Here is a 13,882-nt window from a genome sequence, read left to right on the forward strand (position 1 = left end):
CATTAAGAATTTTCGAGGTGCCGAACGATTTTAGAGTAGTATCCCCTGTCTTGTCCTAGAGTCGTTAGGAATGGCAGGCGAGTGTGAAGAGGATGATTACATGTCGGATGCCATTCTACAGCAATGGTATTACCTTCTTAAAAGTTCTCTGTACATTCGTAGTGTCTGCTGTGCTAGATTGTTGGTAATTCAATCTCGCTGGATTTTAGCGAAGGGCGTAAGAGTGCCCATTGTCACAGAGTGCAATGCAGTCTATCATTTCAGTGATGCAGTGTGAGCGATGTATCCACTAAAATAGCAGTATACTTAGTGATTCCTATAAAAACGAACCACCAAAACGCACTATTATCTTAGAGAGAGCGCTTTAAAATGTTGCAAGTGGTCCAGTACGTGTTGTCAGAGATTATTTCTCTCTATAGAAGAAAAGCGTCTTTAAAACGCAGATAATTTTCTCATTACAAAGATTGTTTCATTGTTCACATACATGGGTGGACTGTCTTCCTTGATAAACTGTACTTATGCATTCATTATCTGTTGCAGTGAAGACAAAAGGCCAGGGTTAGTCTTCTCATCAAAAATAGCCAAACAGTTTGAACAAGAAAAGAAACAAAAAGTTTCCAACGAAAAAAGCAAAGTGAAATCCAAGAAACAAGTGGAAGAAGAGAAGCGAACAGAAGGACTGAGTACTGCTATATCAAATGAAAACAAAGGGTTTGCTCTCCTCCAAAAAATGGGATACAAGCCTGGAATGGTGATAGGGAAACATGGTACATGATTGGATGCAGTTTTTAATTTCATAAGGAAATAAAAGTTTGGTCGTTCTTTATAATTATATAATACAGCATACTGAGAATATAGTGTCTTCTAAGAAGCAAAATTAAGGTGAGCAGTGGAAGGTGTTTTAGAGAATAACAACCTTTTTTTATTGCTTACTAGGTACAGGAAGAGCAGAGCCAGTACCTATTGAAATAAAATCCAATCGATGTGGGCTTGGGACAGAGGCAGAGGCCAAACGCAGACGAGAGGAGATGCAAGCCATGCGTGCCAAAATGGCAACTAAACGTCAACGACTGGAGGCCAATCAAAAACACACATTTCTTCAACGCTTGAATGAGAAATTTACCAGTAAAAATGTTGAAAAAGACTTGAAAACAAGTCAGGCAGCTTGCTATCAGCTTGACATTGAATGTGTGAGCATCTGCAGAATTACAGAATGTAACAATACGAAATAATATATGCTCTTACTTTTCTTTTATGGCATGTCAAAAGAAATCTGTGATATGTTCAAAAGTTTTAATCAAAAATTAAGGGTTGTAAGCAAAGTGCTCAAAGATTTTGAGAATGTCTTTGTACTTTAAGCATGATGGGCAGTTTTATCAATCGTGTTCACATTAATTTATTCTTTTAGTTATCTCAGAGTCTCTACTGTGCAGGGTTATGATAAACCTGTCGAAAGTTTCCACTGGCCAAGCCACTGTCTCTTAGAAAAGAAACAAGGCGTAAATGATGAAGACACCGAGGAAGAAGTTGTTGAAGAGGAAGATGAGGATCAATGTCTACTTTCAGTTAGTACTCTCAAAATTCATAGTTTAATAATCAAAAGTAGAAAACAAATGTTGAGAACAGTAGATTTTTTACTTGTTTTGCATGCATATCTTATCTCCCCTTCAAAGGTGCATTCATAAATTATTAGTATCTAGAGTTATAAATGGAACAGGTGTAGACCAGTGGTTCTCAAAGTGTGGTCCCCTGACCACTTTCAGGCTGCATGCATAAGTCAGGTGATCCCCGGCTGAAAGTCATCATGTCAGCAATTTCACACAAGTTTTAATTTTATCAGTGCCCAACTGCTCATTTGCATAAAATGCTCGCTTACCAACAAAGTCTTTATGTCACAGTGTGAACATTGTGTCATTTGGCCACGTCATCTGTTACCTTTATCTAAAATTTTTTTGTGTACTTTGCAATGTATGTAATTTAATGTAACTTATTACAATACTACTGTCACAAAAGTACATTTAGTTTTGAATTGTAATGAAACAAATGTGGCAATTTAAATTTGAAATTCACTGTACAGAGTAATTTTAGGCCTTGGTGGTCTGCCATATTTTTTTTACTTTAGCTGAGTGATCCGCAGTCCAAAATACTTTGAGAACCAGTTTTAGGCAAAAGCTTCAGTATAAGTGCTCATATCTATTCAAGGGAGGCTATGTGGCATTTAGGGATAACAGTTGATGCTCAATATGAGGGTTCAAGTATGATTTATGGATTAATTTATACTTTTTCATCATTGGGTCATGTAAGGTTGTGTATCAGTTATTGCTATTAATTCACTGTTTTCAGTCTGAATGTCTTTAAACTAGTAAACTGTTACAAGCTTCTGTTTCTTCCATTGGTTCATTGTATCAGGAAGAAGAGAAACTGGAAACTCTCACAAAGTACCTTAGAACAACTTACTTTTACTGCAATTGGTGTGGTACAAAGTATAAAGGTAAGTGCATCATGTGGTCATAAAAAGACCGTTCTCTATTTTTCCCCCCCCCCCTTCTAAAACTTCAGTTATATTTTTGAAAATAATTCTGTTTAAAAAAAAAATTAAGATTACAAGGAATGTCAAAAGTATTTTTGACAAAATTACTTTTTCACTGTATTTTTTGTATCCTTAATTAAGAAACTATATATAGTGTGCTGTTTTATTCATAAGCATGCCATAGGCTGTTCGTGTTTGAATGTGAAGTGTCACACTTCAAATAAATGTGGTAAAATCTGGTCTGTAGGTTGGGCTTCCATGTCGATTTCACTGCAGACTTGTATTATATGTCCGTGATTGTACTGTGTTTACTTCAGTGGTCATTGGTTATTATAAATGCTTTCTCTTACCAGTTGTTTACTGTGCTAGAAAGTCGCATTAACTGGGTATCTTTTGTTTTCAGATTTGGAAGATTTAAACACAAACTGCCCAGGCGACACTGCTGATGTGCACGAGTAAAAGATAATCTGAAATGTGATATTTTGGGAATGGGAAGTGAGAAAATTTATTTCAACCACTGTTATTGTGTTGATTTCAGACTTGTTGATATTTTAATTGTAGTGGTGTGAATGATAATATATCTGTATGTTTGTAGTGTAAATATTTGCATATGAACTTATGTATTAGCTATAAATAACTCTTCCGATTGATGCTTGTATGAGTGCATGCTTGGAAACAGGAACAGTACTGATGAAATGTTTACTCAGCAAGAAAGAATAGTGTCATCTATTTCAAACTGTTGTTTCAGCCGTCATTTATTTTAATTGCACTATCGATGATGAACTGATAATTTTGTTATAAGCATTTAAACACTTTTTCACATTAATCATTTAGCTAGAGCATAGTATCATGCATAGCTCTCATCTACTTACCTACTTGCATTTCTTTCAGTTATCTTGCTCATTCTCTAGGATCTGCTTAATGTCAGACTTATTAACTCTTAAATGTTTGCTTTGTATCATATGCTATATTTTTTGTTCCCTATATTGTTGGCTTTTAAAATTTTTTTTTTGCATTGTATTAAGCAGTCTTAATAAAATGGGTAACCTTTCCCAGTCTAAAGTTTGTTCAGGAAGATCAGTGCTGATCCCTGTTTCATTTTTAACTAAAGAAAAGACACTAACCCCTAATTTGAACACAATACTAGGTTAGGAATTTTAAAAAACTTTCCACATATTGACAATTAACTATGGGAATCTATCATCTAGTCAATCTTTGAAATGTTTGGCTGAGTTCTTGTATTAATAAAGATGAGAAAAGGTGCCTCTTCAGCTCTATTATTGACAATTCAAGCATACATTGCAAAGGAAAATGGTGAGAGACTGGTTGTTTAGTAATGAACAGAAAAATATCCCAATCTAAAACAACCTAAATACTACACATGAAATAATGTAATAGATAATATACTCTCTCATGTGAGAGGTGCCTAGTATTGATGGCCTGTGTTACCTTTAGCAATTGCCATAACAACCCAAGACTTAAAATATCATAAAATGATTAGTCCAAGCATGGAAATATGGTTATTTCAGATAGGCTTCAGTTTTGTAAAAGCTGCTGCTGTCTGTATTATTTTGGACAATGCTCTTTCTTGGTGGTTAAGAAAATTAGAAGTTTAATGACTTGTCAACTTAACAGTCTTTAACAGAAGTAAAACACTTCCAGTTAAAACCAACAAAACATCAAGACTATTCATTTTATTTTCCATCTCACACTCAAATGTTACGCATCATTGTAGGAAAAAATGTGCCTGTAGTCTAGCTGCTGCAGTGAACTGGAAGTGTCTGTACTATATATATATTGAAAAAAAAAGTGACTGCACATGTGCACACATTTTTTTTCTCTCAATGAAACATGCAGTAAAAACATCACTCTCATGAAAAACATAAAGCAGTGTTTTGTTATATATCATTCTTTTATGTTGCTGACAATTTCTGCTTCTGTTCCTTCATAAGCAATTCTACTCTGGATCACTTTCTTTATCTGTCTCTGCCTGATTTTCTCTTTGGCAAATGTATATCTACAGTAAAGCCTGCAAAACAAATTCACAAATTCTTGAAGAGGGTAAAATGTTGACTTCCACATGTTAGTAATCGGAAAGTAAATTGTTTGTGTCTTAATAGGAATTCAGAATATATGCTTCCAAATCATGCCTAATTTTACTGCTTCTCAGCTTAAAAAAAAAAAAGTAGCAGTGCTAGTAAATAATATCTGCAGACAACATGAAACCTACAATAAGGCAGAAAAATGTCAATAAATATAAAGTCAGTGCAACAATATTGTCGAATCTGATCCTTCTACTCAACATCATTTTGAATATATTCATACTCATTCCTGTTAAGTAAAATGATTGTTTTTAACTAAAAAAAATTATATGTTCACACTTTAACATATAAATTAATATTTCATATTTTTCTTACCATGTTCCCATTGTTATTAGAGCATAGCTTCCAACACCAATATTGGTTGATCGTCTCACATTACCTGAATATAAGCGCATTAAAGTTTTCAAGGAGTACCAAAACAATAATACTGAAGAATATGGAATTACTTCTTATCTATCACAGTCTGATATACATTTACTAAAGCAAAATGATATCAAAACTATGTTTATCCAATCTGCATATCTCGTGAAACAATGTTACTCAAATAAGTCATGTTCAGGCATATTCATGGACCATTTCACTTATAAAATACACAGTACTTTTAGCAGATCCACTCCATGTCGAGGGAAAAAAGTGTTATAGCTGCAATTTTGCTACTGTGAAGTCTTTAAAGCTATTGCCCTAAACCCTAACTCTGAATCCAAATGTCAGTTGAATATCTGAATACTACTGTATTAGAATAGTTTGTGTAAAAAACAAACTCATTTGTGTCATGTACATCAATGGCAAGGATATGCAGCAATCTGCATAAAATGAAGCTTTTATGAGTGCATCATTTTTATGGACATTGAAAGCATATTCAGATTTTTTGTTAAATGAAAATTAACTTTGGAAACAGCCAAAAGCAGAAAAAAATGAGAATCTGGGGTTTATTAAATATGTCTATTCATCGGCAATCTCTGGGGGGAAAAAAGCTCACCTAGTTTGCAATATAATTAAGTTAATTGATTCTTTTTTTCTTCCATTCTGTATGCATGCAAAGGTTATCTGTGAATACTATTGAGTCTATTTACTAACAACAACATGCAGGACAAACACTTAATAATCAAACTCTACATGAATATGTAACTGCAGTACATAACAAAATTCTCTTTTTGTTAACCAAATAAAGAGCCCTCACTTGTTATTAAGAAGGATCCAACTCCAATCCCTAATCCTCCTCCTATCCCTGTGAGAAAAGAACGCCGAAAACATGGTATCTTGCTCGGTTCTATAGAGAACTTTGCAATTGACTGAAATTAGAAATGATTAAAAAAAAAAAAATCGGGATAATTCATTATCATGCAAAGGTGTAATTTTCCTATCACTTTATGCACCATTGTTCCTCCTGTCTAACAAAAGCCAGAATTTTTACTGCTCTTAAAAGCAGTTTGTCCTCTAAACAGTACATTAACACGACCACTTTATCCGCTTTTGAGTACCGTGTCAACAAAGTTCCATAGATTTATGTATTTCTTTGTATTTTCATACTTCCAATACTTATTTTAAATGAACCATTGGGCAAATTAATTTTTATTTTTCATTAATGAAATCAACTTAAACTGAAATGTTGTGGGCTACTGCGCGGTAAGTTAGTGTTTTCCAAATCATGGCATGCGGCACAAAGTTTAAGTTTCGTTCACCTTGTCTGCATCGCCATCAGACGTTGGGTCTGACATGATGGTCCTTTTATGGTTTGCTTCTTTTCTTTACGTTAAGGTATCAGCGTTTAATGTTCGTCTGCCATGTCCCTAGTCCTCACGGTATAGTTTTCACGAGAGAAACAAATACTTTCTCTTTCCAATGATAAATATGAGGGTCAAGGTTGAGATAGAACATTCTATGATTTGTGCGAAGAAGAGTTCTTTGAAAAAAATACTTTGTAGTAATCTCCCTTGTGGATGGATCCAAAGGATTCTCGTATAAGTTGTATAACTCCGTGGAAAGAATGTGCGTGAATTTTGTTTTATAGTGTGTGCACTAAAATTTAAGTGAATACAAAATTCTATAGACACAATGATATTGTTTAAATTGGTAACACGAGGTACAAAAACTATGGTTATATTATCTGGTTCAATCAACATGAAGATCAGTTTACACAGATTTGAACGTCGGATAAACGATACACAGTTTTATAGTTTGAAACGTAGCTTCACAAACACCAAGAACTTATATACACTGAAGTAAAACTATTTCCAGCTACCATTAACACCACCCCAAGAGTTCTTAAAGGGTAGATTTTAATATTCTTCACATGTGACATATATATTCGTTGACTGATTTCGTGATTAAACCAAAACTTTTACAGCAACAGCCAAAACTTTCCATGGCACGACAGTACTGAAAAGAATGGAGACCGACAGTCATGAATGTAAGTGTACAGACACCGTAACAGAGGAACTCAACCCAGAATTAGAGATGAAAGGCATTACCAGACAGATGAGACCAGAATTTAAAGAAAGTCTTCGTCGGGTAATGTTGGACCGACTTTCACAGAGCCCTGCACATTTTGTTCACCAGCAGAGAGGTGACCCTGACCTCACTCATCAAGAAAAAAGAGACATTGCTGAACAAATTCTTGCAGAGAATCCAGTTACCTTCTTAGCAAGGTAGAAAATACAGATTCGTCATCATAATCCATAGGTGTACCAAAGAATATTACAACCAGCTCTTGCCCACTTTCTTGCTTTTCTACCATTCCCTGGGATGCACTATATGTGTCACCGATTCACTTATGGGTGTTGTCTGTCCATTCATTCTTTTGTCTGCTTCATCTTCTACCTTCATGTGGGTTGTCTTTGAACATCCTAATGATCTCAAGATGCACACATACCAGGGGATGAAGAATCCTCCTGTAGCATCTCATCTCTGTTGATCCTACTCCTTTTTTTTTGCAAGTCTGATGTTGGGGTCATAGTCTTACATGCATATAGGAAGATGGCATGATTTTGGAGTGGAGAGATACATCATTCCAGAATTTTTTTGTCAGTTGGTGAGAGCTGTTGTCTGCACTATACTAGAGAGGACTTCTGGTTCTGGTTCTGACACTCCATTTGAGACAATGACCCCATGTATTTGAAATTTCAGACTAGTTTTTGCCCTTGACTTTGATGTGCTGATCAAATAAATTAATAAATGATAATTCAAAGCTCTGTTGTGGATCTAAAAGATTAAGTGTACACTTTTCTTTCATAACTTTCACTGACTGGCTTATTCAAGAATGATGTTACGAAAGGCTTCAAGTATGTTTGTGTTTGTTCATTAGGATTTTGTATTTATGGATATTTTTACATTCTGTTTCTTGAAAGGCATATATTTGTGGTGGTGTCCATTTATCATTTTGTCTGATTTTTGTAAGATGCTAAGATGGCAGTTATGTTTAGTACCTGTTTTTGTCTGACATAAGGGATGCTGAAGTGAGTTAATATATGTGTACATTTGACAATAGCATAAAATGACAGTTTCATCTCTATCTTTAGAAGCAATGTAATTGTAATTTTGAGCAGAAATATTTCGAAACATGGATCTATCATTCAAGCATTACTTTTTAGTTTACTTGCCTTTCCTTTTAAATATGAAAGATTACATGTGGTAATGTTCATGGAAGGTAATGTTATAAAGTTTACTCATTTGATGTCTAAGTAATATTATTGTAATCTCTCTATCCTTTAATATTTGCATAGGTTTGGAAGATTTCTTCAGCTGTCTGATCTCAAATATTTTCAAGATGCTGGAATGAACAGTTATGAAGTGAATTTTTATCTAAAAGAAATTGAACAACAATGCAAACACTATGCACAGATTGTGAAGAACAGAAGATTTTCTGCAATGCAGCAGCTTGAAACAGCAGGAGAATACTTCAGTGAGAGTGAAATGAAAAGTCGAGAGCCCCTCCTATATGATCAAATGGTGGGCCAGTTTCTTACAGAAGAAGAGCAACAGCAGAAAGAGGCAGCATCTATTGATCGCAGTGATTTGAGATTTTCAACAATTTTGATGCATCATATGGAGAGATTACAGGAGCAGTCACTCTATTCTCAGCAAAAAGAAGAAGAGGTAGATGTGAAAAAACGCATATTTCACAGTAAAGTTTCTAGTAACCATGAGATAAAAAAAATTAGTTTCATTTGGTGACTTCTAATTTCAGAATTTATTTATGAAGAGGATTAAGCTAGTGGCTTACAAAAGAGTTTGATAATGAATAGACTGTGAAAGTTTTAGCATTAGAAAGAGTTTTGTAAAATTAATTTTAAGTGTATTCTTTCATGCACTGTGCTTTTTTGTGGGAAGGGGATGGATAGGGAGCACATAAGTCTATCTTTTTTCATTAAGTATATTTGTTTCAACAAAGTCTTTCCTTAATAAAGATGGAAAAAATCTTTTAGTAAGGTCTTACTATTGACAGTGCTATAGATATAGAGAACATTCAGGATGTGCACAAAATAAACTTTACTGAGTTTGAAATAATTTTATGTATCCATAATAATAGGAGTGTCAGGAGGAAGAGGAGGAGGACGAAGAAGATGAGGGAGATGAAGAAGAGATGGAAAAGGGTAAGATTACTGAAACTGTAGGAAGGAATTTTTAACAAGTTAGTGTGCACCATTGAAACCCTTCATCTTGATATTCACCGTAGCACAGTAGACAGTATCTCTTGCCTTTTCCCCCTTCTTTTCCACCTTTCACACACATTTTCTTGTTCACATGCACACATAAGTACATTCATAGATGATATGTTTTGGAATATGGAGTATGTATATTTATGTGTAGAGTTATTTGTACATGTTTATAGAAGTAGATCTTAACTGGTGGTGGTGTAACTGAATTATGTTTACAGCTGTTCTGTGATGTTGAATAATGACTATGACAGATACATCTTTGCAGGAGCTAAGCTCTTTTAGCAATAAAGAAGCAATCTTTCATTCACAAACAAATGTGTGCACACACCCAGGTGTCTTGAAGATGTTTTGGGTTGATGGTACACAGAGCATTTTGATATGGGTTTTTGGTGTGCTAGTGGAGTCTGAGATGCATTGTTTTCTTATGAGAAATATTCTTCAAACTTGTCGTTATTGTCTTATGTAGAGTCGGGTGACAATGATCCAGAAATATCAGACAACCGTGCCTCAGACATATGGCGTCAGCAGCTGATGTCAGAGTTCAAATCAATTATGCAAGAAAAATTTATGTCAGGGGCTGATGCCCATTTTGATTACAGGTGATTTGAAGTTTCTGACTTTTATTAATACTTTTACCTATCTGTGTATGTTACTTTAATTCACTTTGTTTGCATCTATTTATGTAAAGGATATCAGTAAAACATGAATTTGTATGGTATATATCATCATTACATATTTATTTCAATAATTATTATGCATTTGCATTGTGCTAGGGAAATTTTAACAACTGAAAATGCTAGAGTTATGGAGATTGAAAGTGATCCTTGGAGCTATCATACGTGACTGATGATTTATGCCTTTTTTACCCACCATTTTCTCCATTTTTATATGCCTGTAAAATTATCATGAAATTGCATTCTGTATTTATGTGAGGGCAGAATATACTGCTCCTGGCATACTTTACGGTACTAGTTCAGTTGCAGTTCTATGTGGATCTGGATTTTAAACTGAAGAAAAACATTTTTAATTCTGTAAATTATTTGAACTATTTCTACATCTGATCTTGAGATATTGAGAAAGGATTAAAAACATTTTGGACGCAGTGTTTCCAGTACTCTGAGCTGATAATCATATTTGTAGTATGATTAACAGTGTTTTAATAAAGTCATAATTTTTGTTTGGCTGATAAAATCTTCTCTTTAATGTTATAGTACATCATTTATCATCTGTTGTTATTGACAGCATGGTGGATAATAATCCAGATTACGACTCCATGGCTACATTGGGGCAGGATGAGGAGGAGAAATTTTTTGATTCTGAGAAACCTGATACATTGAGTTACTGTGACACAGCTGATGACAGCGATGATGAAGTACTTACGGCTTTTAAGAAGAAGATGGATGAAAAGGAAGAGGTGGAGGATTACATGGATTACATACCTTCTGAAGAACTCGTCACAAAAAGTAAAGTATACAAAGAGAAAGGAAGCTGCCAAGCTTGTGATGGTGAATAATTCAGCTGTGACTGTGTCAAAGACATGTTTTATTTATCAGAAAGATGTCTAAAATATAAACATTTTTATCTGGTAATTTTTTTCTTGGCAATTTTTATTTTAATGTAATGAAGCCTTAATTTTTTTACATCGTGATTGAGCTCTGCTCTCCCTATAGGCCCATCATCATGTGTTTTGTATATACATGTATAGTCACATGTGTATGTGCATCCTTTAACCTGAAGTAGCGTGTGGGAGGAGGGATCACCATCAGGAAAAATACAGCTTGACCAGACATTGAAAGACGAGTATATAGTATTAAGTTTCACTGAACTATTTATAATTCTTATTGGTGAAAATAATCCATTTTCACAGTTAAGGTTAAGCAGTGCTTCTTTTATTCTCTGCTGCGATCTTGTGTAGCCTTAATGCATCCTATGCCACTTGAAAACTTGAAAATGTCATTCAGGGAACTACACAAGACCTTTAGACAAGCCCTCATCTTTCCCCCCACTCCCCGCTTTCCAGTCCATGCACCCTACCACTCTATATCTGTCTTGCAATTTTGTAGACATATTACAAGCACTCATTGTTTGTGATTTGCATTTTGAACAAACAGATGTGTAATTAAATAGGGTATTGTTTCTGTAACATGTTAAAAAACAAAAATATAGATAATTTGATAATGCAATTAAGAAGGAATTCAAGAAAAACCAGTCATATTGAAAGGGTTTAATAATATAGCACATCTTGTTTACCATAAGTATTTCCTTAGAGATTATACACTTATACATAGTTTTAAAAACAAGTATTGTATGGTCAGTAATTCATGTGAGATTGCCAGAAGGTTATGTGGCATCCTTTTTTAAACTTAAGAAAATGTGAAGTTATCACATATGGAAGATTATAAATGTCAGCCATATTCAAAGTTGATAGCCACCATATCATTTGGGGCGTCTGGTAGTGAAGTGGTTAAAACGCTCACTTTTCACCACTGCATGAAAGGTTTTGATATTATCTTGGGACACTCACTGCATGTGGCATCTGTTCACAGGGCCAGCTGTCAGTGGGATTTTCTCTGGGTACTGCTGTTCCTTCCTTTCCCTCTCATCATAATGCAAGATCACCTCTAGGTGGAAGCACTTTCCCACCAAACCAATCAACCACCATTTCATTTTACATTGCAGTTTAAGTTGTCAAGCCCTTAGCTTTTACTGCACAGTCTGCCATGCCCAAAGCTTTCTTTTCTTGAACTTTTGGCTGTCATGTGTTAGGATGTATGGCTGGCTGCCTGCTACTACTTAGAGCTCGATGATGAAGATATCCATGATGGCCATTCATCAAACTGTCATGCCAGAGTTGCAATGAAGCCTCTTTGCAGAGGTCTAGCAGTTCTCTCAACACCTGTTACCAATACATCAATAATGACCATGTTACTGTGTAGAACCAAGTAAATGGAGAAAGAATGGAGGAAAAGGGGTGTGCGTGTGTGTTGTTTTTGTTTGGAGGTGGGGAATAAGAGAAGCAGAATGATGATATCCATTGATTTTTAAGCACATGCACAAGCACACACAGTTGGCAAAGAGATGTGCAAGATGGCTGCTATTTGAAACTCACATGTTATACACCACATCTTCACCAGAAGAATGTTGTTCATACAAAGTTTGACTTCAATCGATTTTTCAGAGTCTGCGTTTTCTGAAAAATATAAACAGAAAAGAAGCTTTCAAATAAAACCAACTGAATTTGAGGAATTGCAGTTCTCCAGCTGCAGCCTTAACTGCTACCACATGTGTAAATTCAAATTGTAACTGTTTAGAATTTTGCAAACAGTGATATTTCAGAAAGTACAACTGTTCATTGGGAATGAATCTAAATGAAAATTTTTGAGGCAAAATACTCAGCACACTTTCTTGAAGCTCAATCTTTTTCGACGAGGTTTCATTTTACCCTGTGACATCAGCCATAGAATGGGAGTACCTTAAGAACACTAGTGAACAGAACTCACGCCTCACCTTGACAGGCAATGCTGAAGACGGCAAGTAGTGCAGCTTCGTTCTGGGTGAGCTTTAGCGCGCACAGCTTCTGCGCCGCACGCTTCATGCGACTCTTGAAGTCGTACAGCCGGCTGATGGGCACCTCCTCTCTGTTCCAGGACGTCTGGAAGCTTCTCATGTGATCGAAGAACTCGGTCAAGGCGATCAGCGCAATGACGTAGAAGAGCTACGATCTGCTCACCAACACGATCCTGTCGTCCAGGGACACGCTGTTCATCCCTAAATAAAGGATCAGTGAGCTAAAGGGATGGTTCAGCGTGTGAAAAAAATAAAACGAAGATAATGAATGCTTCATTCAAGAATGTGGACGCAATGTTCTAGGCCAATGATCTAAGTTTTTTTGTAGTGTTTGTTTAGCTTTGTTTTTGTCTTTTTTCCCGAAGTTACCTTGCTGAAAAATCCATGACCGAATGAAGTTTCTTAAGTTTGAAATATGAAATGCTAGCTCCTGAAATATAAAACGTTTCGCTGTTTATTTCGGCGCCAAAAATGAGAGTTTTAACACGATTTTGCGCATATTAAATGGGTTTTTAACATAAAGAAATGAAATCAGTACTCAAAACTGAACAATATGTAAATCCATGTACTATTCTTTTTACTTATTTTGTAATCTTTCTCGAAGGCTTTCCGAATGTCTGCCACCAACCGACTACCAAAAGGCCAAAGAAAGTGTGCTCCCCGAACTCCAAAGGTTTCACCCATTCGTCTTTGTTGGTAGCCTCGACAACAACACTTAATTACTTCCAGTGTATAAGTTTATGACGAATCAGAACTAAGGAAAGTTGACAAAGCCGAATCCGTGCTTTAGAAATGCACTAACATTTGTCAGAAGAAAAAAGGGTTATTAGACACAAAGGCGCTATTTACCTTTTAAGTGCGAGTGTCCTGGATTCTACTCTGTTTCTCCCTCTCTTATACTTTCCTTTTGGACTCTCTCTATCCCTATGAATATGTATACGAACGTGTAAGTTGGTGTGTGAGAGAGAAGAGAGAACTTGTGTGCTTGGAAAAATGACAAAGTAATATATTTCTGTCTGTCTCTG

General features: G+C 35.4%; 3 protein-coding genes across 3 annotated transcripts; 2 read left to right on the top strand and 1 right to left on the bottom strand.

Moving 5' to 3' along the window:
- Window positions 1-6: 6 nt before the first annotated feature.
- LOC112570123 (G patch domain-containing protein 11-like) lies at window positions 7-3,794 on the top strand. Its single transcript, XM_025248362.1, has 6 exons — window positions 7-126; window positions 541-767; window positions 937-1,190; window positions 1,434-1,565; window positions 2,410-2,491; window positions 2,934-3,794. The coding sequence occupies exons 1-6, from the start codon at window positions 71-73 to the stop codon at window positions 2,987-2,989; spliced, it is 807 nt and encodes a 268-aa protein (XP_025104147.1). The 5' UTR covers window positions 7-70; the 3' UTR covers window positions 2,990-3,794.
- Window positions 3,795-4,423: 629 nt separating this feature from the next.
- On the bottom strand, window positions 4,424-6,456 carry LOC112570124 (cytochrome c oxidase assembly protein COX20, mitochondrial-like). Its single transcript, XM_025248363.1, has 4 exons — window positions 6,315-6,456; window positions 5,813-5,924; window positions 4,948-5,011; window positions 4,424-4,559 (listed from the first exon to the last, which is right to left on the bottom strand). Exons 1-4 carry the CDS (start codon window positions 6,348-6,350, stop codon window positions 4,436-4,438), a joined length of 336 nt encoding a protein of 111 aa, XP_025104148.1. The 5' UTR covers window positions 6,351-6,456; the 3' UTR covers window positions 4,424-4,435.
- Window positions 6,457-6,521: 65 nt separating this feature from the next.
- Window positions 6,522-11,161, top strand: LOC112570122 (coiled-coil domain-containing protein 97-like). The gene is made up of 6 exons (XM_025248361.1): window positions 6,522-6,621; window positions 6,980-7,280; window positions 8,355-8,727; window positions 9,161-9,224; window positions 9,757-9,889; window positions 10,533-11,161. The coding sequence occupies exons 1-6, from the start codon at window positions 6,573-6,575 to the stop codon at window positions 10,801-10,803; spliced, it is 1,191 nt and encodes a 396-aa protein (XP_025104146.1). The 5' UTR covers window positions 6,522-6,572; the 3' UTR covers window positions 10,804-11,161.
- Window positions 11,162-13,882: the final 2,721 nt, after the last annotated feature.

Source organism: Pomacea canaliculata, linkage group LG8, assembly GCF_003073045.1.
Source record: "Pomacea canaliculata isolate SZHN2017 linkage group LG8, ASM307304v1, whole genome shotgun sequence".
NCBI lineage: Eukaryota > Metazoa > Mollusca > Gastropoda > Architaenioglossa > Ampullariidae > Pomacea > Pomacea canaliculata.

Excerpts from the sequence above, each read along its gene's own strand:
- LOC112570123 (XM_025248362.1), top strand. The coding sequence starts at position 71 with ATGGCAGGCGAGTGTGAAGAGGATGATTACATGTCGGATGCCATTCTA. Across the intron at positions 1,191-1,433 it reads ATCAGCTTGACATTGAATGT|GGTTATGATAAACCTGTCGA; the intron begins GTGAGCATCTGC and ends TCTACTGTGCAG. Across the intron at positions 1,566-2,409 it reads AGGATCAATGTCTACTTTCA|GAAGAAGAGAAACTGGAAAC; the intron begins GTTAGTACTCTC and ends TCATTGTATCAG.
- LOC112570124 (XM_025248363.1), bottom strand. The coding sequence starts at position 6,350 with ATGTCAGACCCAACGTCTGATGGCGATGCAGACAAG. Across the intron at positions 5,925-6,314 it reads CTGATGGCGATGCAGACAAG|TCAATTGCAAAGTTCTCTAT; the intron begins GTGAACGAAACT and ends TTCTAATTTCAG. Across the intron at positions 5,012-5,812 it reads TGGATCCTTCTTAATAACAA|GTAATGTGAGACGATCAACC; the intron begins GTGAGGGCTCTT and ends GCTTATATTCAG.
- LOC112570122 (XM_025248361.1), top strand. The coding sequence starts at position 6,573 with ATGGATCCAAAGGATTCTCGTATAAGTTGTATAACTCCGTGGAAAGAA. Across the intron at positions 8,728-9,160 it reads CTCAGCAAAAAGAAGAAGAG|GAGTGTCAGGAGGAAGAGGA; the intron begins GTAGATGTGAAA and ends CCATAATAATAG. Across the intron at positions 9,890-10,532 it reads GATGCCCATTTTGATTACAG|CATGGTGGATAATAATCCAG; the intron begins GTGATTTGAAGT and ends TGTTATTGACAG.